The sequence below is a fragment of the Pteropus vampyrus genome, unplaced genomic scaffold, assembly GCF_000151845.1.
Source record: "Pteropus vampyrus isolate Shadow unplaced genomic scaffold, Pvam_2.0 Scaffold315, whole genome shotgun sequence".
NCBI classification, from domain to species: Eukaryota; Metazoa; Chordata; class Mammalia; order Chiroptera; family Pteropodidae; genus Pteropus; species Pteropus vampyrus.
This window is the reverse complement of record NW_011889096.1, coordinates 313365-319148: the sequence shown is the minus strand read 5'-3', so window position 1 is coordinate 319148 and position 5784 is coordinate 313365. Positions and strand designations below refer to the sequence as shown.

At 42.4% G+C, this 5784-nt stretch overlaps 1 protein-coding gene across 1 annotated transcript in view; it reads right to left on the bottom strand.

Moving 5' to 3' along the window:
* LOC105303749 (neuroligin-4, X-linked) overlaps positions 1-5784 on the bottom strand; it is a 285691-nt gene that overhangs the window by 10965 nt on the left and 268942 nt on the right. The window contains exon 7 of the mRNA XM_023521777.1: positions 1459-1697. Coding sequence (XP_023377545.1) covers positions 1459-1697 — 239 coding nt within the window. The remainder of the gene's footprint in view (positions 1-1458; positions 1698-5784) is intronic.

Genomic DNA, 5784 nt, shown 5'->3' with positions numbered 1-5784 from the left:
TGGCTCTCAGCTCACTCAGCGTCTCTTTCTCTCCTTTCTCTCTCGTTCTTCCCACATCCCCCTCCTGCACATCGGTTTTATGGGATGCTCTCTCTTTCTCTCTCTCTCTCTCTCTCACACACACACAGACACACACAGACACACACACCCCACAAATATTGTTCAAGAAAATTACTCTTTAGATGCCGTGGTAAAAACATTCACACTTTTTCTCCTTCCACGATTTGGGATAATGTTTGCTTCTCCACCCCAGATGCTATCAACAAAAGCCTGTCACAGTCACTATGTCCTCTACTCCCTACAAATATGCTTTGCATCAAGGAGAAGGTCAAAGACCATTTTGCCTCATTGAAAAAAAAAAAACAAAAAACCAGGTACCACTTCATCACGGGAAAGGACAAATCTACTGAAATCAGTTTCAGAGCATAAATGCAGAGATGTATTTCTATTTCCGCCCTCAATAAATTGGAGGGGTTTCAATTTTGCCATTAAATTAATGGAATTCACCGTTCCTAAAGAAATCCTCACTTGAATGCCCAACTAAAATGTATTAAAAAAAAAAAAATCTATGCCCCATCCATTTCAAAATGGCATCCATTTGAATCCCAGAATTCTGTATAATTGATTCTGCCACATTTTAAAAACATCTGTTTGGTGAGACACTTGAAAAACCTCGGGCAATTTCAGGAGTAAAATCTGAGGAGTTAAATCACGCGTAGCTTAAAAGACATCCCATTGCATCCATCAGTCTAGTACCTGACTGTCCAGAAGTAGAAAAACAAACTTTATTTTAACTCTTGTAGAACAAGGGATGGAAGGCTATAAAAATTATTGCATTCCTGCCATTTCCTTGGATTCTGACACAATCCAGTTCTGATGCATCACGAGTTGCTACAAGATAAAAGATTGAGCTGGGGATCCAATGTGCCCGCTGGACGTGTAAGCTCACGCGAGCCATCAAGGATGAGGACAACCTGACCGCAAGTAGGAAGCCGCAAATCTAGAGAGGGGAGCACTGCTCAAAGATGACACAATATTGAGACGACATCGGTCTGGCTTTGCCCAGGACATCGCCAACGTCATCCGGGGACTGCCGTCCCAGGGTTTATAATTTTGTCTGAAATGTGTAAGTGTTGAGTTCTGTAGTTGTTTCTAAAGGCTAATGTTTTACAGCACCTGCAGGAAATGATGTTGATATTTGATCTGTTGAAGTCATTCATGAGTTGAAACAATGAAAACTAGAAAAATGGTGCTAGAAGCTACTTCCCATCCTCTAACACATCTATTGGCCACAGTTGAGGTAGCAATGTGTGTGTGTGTGTGTGTGTGTGTGTGTGTGTGTGTGTGTGTGTGTGTGAAATGTTCTATATCGATTATACCTCGATTTCGAATCATGCAGAGGAAGCTGAGTTAAAAGAAGAGAATGTGGACACATGACATTTTGGAGATGGGGGCTCATGTCTCGGTCGTGGGGGTCACAGGTCCAGCAGAGGAATGAATACCTTCATTACCTTCCGAATAGTGGGACAAGGTCAAGAGACTGACGCACGAGGCCCCTGCCCCTGAGCCGAAGATGGTCACCCGTTTCGGGTCACCGCCGAAAGCCCCGACGTTCTCTTCGACCCACCGCAGGGCTTGGATCTGGTCCAGGAGCCCGTAGTTGCCCTTGGCCGCCTGGTCGCCGGTACTTAAGAATCCTACGAAAGAACACAGGATATTTTGGGTGGTGGACAATCAAAAGCACACCGACGTCACCGCTGTTTGACGTACACCCCGTCCGCTCTTTTCTACCCGTGAGAAGCGACGGCATTTTTCATGGCGGAGGGTTATATTACGTAAATCATGGTCATCACAGTGACTGTTTCTGTTGCCCCTATGATAAAACGTCTCATCGCTGGGTTTGTATGGAGCCCACTTGTAAAGCAAGATAAATCGAAAACGTTTATAACGTGTGACAATAACAGACACTACCGTTTTACTAGATTCGAGGGTATCATTCCGGTGCGTACGTCGGTTTTCCTTGGCAAAATGAAAAATACTCTTAAAAAAAGTTTATCGGGGAAAAAAGAAGTTGCATATGGGGGGGGGGGGGTGGTGGGAGGGATTTGCATTGCTATCCACGTGTCAGACTGTGCACATGGGTACAAAGGCAGTACACGATACCTTTTCCCCATTAAATTTCTTATTAATATTTTATCTCCTTTTAATGTTTACATTTCAAAGAAAATGAGACATAATGAGATCGCACTCTTAAATAGTTTAGTAGGCACCTCTGTTTCTCTATGTAGAAAATACATCACGGTTACATGCAAACGCTTATAATTCTTTACTCTCGGCTGAAAGCCAATAGCATATTCGAAAATCCACGACTACCCCCAAAATAGCATGAGCTGGTACACGTCACTTTGAAAAGACGGAGGATTCTGTAAATTGAGAAACGAGACTTTGCTCAAGGTGTCAGATTCTTCATTCCTCTTTAAAAGCTGCCGATCAGGCAATCTGGGTGTTTATCGTAGCGAAGGCATCTGTTTTCAGCATCCACCTCATCTCTTGTTCCTCTTGGGTCGCAGAGGATGGTAACCTGCTATCCAAAGTCCTTGTGTTAAGAGACACACGCTCTGCTACTCAGATTCAACTCTCTGAATATTTTCCGAAGCGCCCCCTCAATTGAATTAGCTGCACAAACTTTAATCCAACTTTATATCCCAAATCTGGACTGGATAAGCCTTCTTAACAACAACAGAAATAGTCCTAATGCGCTTTCTCCATTTGCCATTTTTATTTGCTTCTCCCCGCACCCCAAATCGCGATCTTTCCCCTTTCTGCACCATTTCTTTAGTCCAAGGGCGATGCCATCCTCCCCTCTCCCCACTTCAGTTCATGCGTATTATTAAGTTCCGATGGCCACCTGCTGCAGTGTTGCCACGAAGACGGAATAATTCATGCCCTAAAATCACATCGGCCAGAGTACATGCCTTCAAACATCCCCAAGCAGCGTTATCCCAGAAGCGCTCATGTGACAGCTTCTCAGAGCTGACACAGACTCGGGAAGGATGAGGCCTTCTACCAGGAGGGCATCGTAAATGGAGGGGCCGGTCGACAAGAAAACAACGAGAAAGCTGTTTTGGGTTTTGTTTGTTTGTTTGAAAAGTACAGACAGCAGGACACAATCTCCTGGACCTACAAACAGCTCCAAGGTGATGGTACCTCCCTCAAGTCCGGTCCTCCCGAAACTGCCTGGGGACTGACTGTGACAATAGCTGTGATGAGTGAGCACGTTGCCAACCTCTCTCATTCCATCGGCGACTCCTCCTTAGTGTTCCCTGCCAGCAAGCGAGCTGCGGGCCCGGCATTCATCACTAACGCTTTCGCACGGTTCCTCAGAAAACGAGTCCCTTTGCTTAGACGGAAAGCCTCTTTTCTCGCAGTTTTTATGCGTACGACGGGCTGATGGGGCCAGGAGAGAAGCCGGTCCCCCCATTAAGGGAGGAGGTGATTCATTTCTGAAGGCTCTTCTAATTTCCTGGCAAAACCACTCTCTCTCCACACAGCCCGCCTCTGCCAAGCCCTTGCCCAACACTTTGCAAAATGACCTACTTGATTCCTTTGCTTCTGCAGAGCAGGAGGAGGATCTGCAACACGAGGTAAGTCACTGGTTTAGGAAAACACGACTCTGGTCACCTCTCGAACGGCAGGCTACTTAATATTCTGCACCCAGGCAAATCTGAGTTCTCAGAGCATCCTATTGAGAGGTTTGATTCTTGTGACTCTGGATTCTTTGCAGAAATCCAGCCAGAAAGAGCCCTCCATGAGCCTCTGAAGTTTACTGAATGAACATTTTTTTTTTTTTCTTTTTGAACTGATGTTTCCATAGTTTCTGCCTCGGAATCTTCACTTCCTTCCATATCCAGAGATTTTTTTCCCCTTCCCTTTTAAACAATCAATGAGGCAGAGTGTCCACTGCAGGTGCAGAATGAATACAAGCAATTTTATGTCCTCTGAGGGAGCACGTTCTTGTTCTATCCTGATTGTGCAAATATGGTCGTACGTATCATCCAGACATGGGTCGACAGGCATGAAATTCCACACACACGTGAGAGCAGCTGATCAATTTGGAAACATACACATAAGCCAGCGAAGATGAACACAGCACGTGACTGTCCATCTATGCCCTAAATGAGTGGACCGTCCCTTCCAGCTCCAAACTCTCTCAGCATTTCAGCTGATGAAATATTCGGTGTCTCAGATTTTTCTGTCTCTGAAATGAAGCTTGTAAATAAGTCAACCTCTGCCCCAAGTCATGGAACAGTGAGTGAGAGTTATGAAACAGACAGGATTCAGACATATTAGCGACTAGATGGACACCGAGTTCCAGTCAAAACGCTGGAAGGAACAACAACAACAACAACAACAACAAAATATATATATATATATACCCATGAGCGGAGTGTTCAGGGCTGTGTGGTGACTCTGAAACATAGTTCATGGGAAAGATGCCTAAAAAACAGAAATCACATTTCTTCCTGCATGGCGAATGACATAGATATGATGTAAAAATAGACGTTGTATCTGGTCTTAATATCGCTGCTAGATTAGAAAGGTTCAGGATTTTATGACAGGTAATCACGTCTAAACGTTTCTTGTTTTTTTGATTTGGACCAGGGGGTTTAGGTCACATGGCTTTGCAGGCACTGAAGGTCAGCGGTGATAAACCCACTGGGGTCAGGTGCGGTGGTCTCTTTGTTCATCCGTAACAGGACTTTAAAGCTCCAATCCTTCTTCCTTTAGAAAATAGTTTATTATGCAAGCACGGTAGGCATTTTGGGGGGGTGACCATTAACCAGAAGATAATTGCTAAGTGAAAACAGAAGTATTTTTCACAATTTGACTATACTAAACTACAATTTATAGAATTAATCTAGCATCTGAAATGTATTTTCAAAAGAAATATATATGTATATACATGCAAATATATATGTATATATGAAAATATATATATACGCTCACCAAATGACCTATTTGCTTATTACTTTTTTGCTGTGTAGAGTGAGAATTTGCAACATTATGTATGCATACATAATATATATGTATTTATATACATATATACGTGCCTTTGTGTATGTGTATCTATCTATCTATCTATCTATCTATCTATCTATCTATCTATCTATCTATAGATATACACTAATTTAATTGAATAAAAGCAAAAGAGGAACTGTTTAAATAAAAACTCTTCAATGAAAATGGATAAAGTTTACTTTAGGTCACATAAATGAGCCTCCCAAAAGAAATCTGATGAGAATTAGAGCAGAAGTATAAAAATGAAAACCAGTCAAATAAAGATACATTTATATTCTTTGATGTTTATAAGAAATCACTTGCCAGGTGCATTTCTTATAAGATGAAAGTTGAATTTCGGGACTGGAATCATTTACGGCTGAGCAAAGGGCATACATTATAAAAGATGGAACGGGTGGTAGAGAAGAAAAGGCATATATATTCAAATTCTACCGTCTTGACGAGTAAAGCTGATCGAAATTTAGTGTCTCTATTTTTGGTTGCTTTTTTCCTTCACTTAAAAATGACTTGAGTGATAACTGACAATCCTACTATGCCACGTAATTACCACCTCAGTATTCCACAGGGTCACATTCTATTTCCAATGTCTGTAGAATAAATCTAAGGCAGTTCTGAAGGATGCGTCATTCCTATCGCACAGGTCTACAAAGTTAGGGACCATTAAATTATTAATGGGATTCATAAAATGTATGATACCTCCGCACA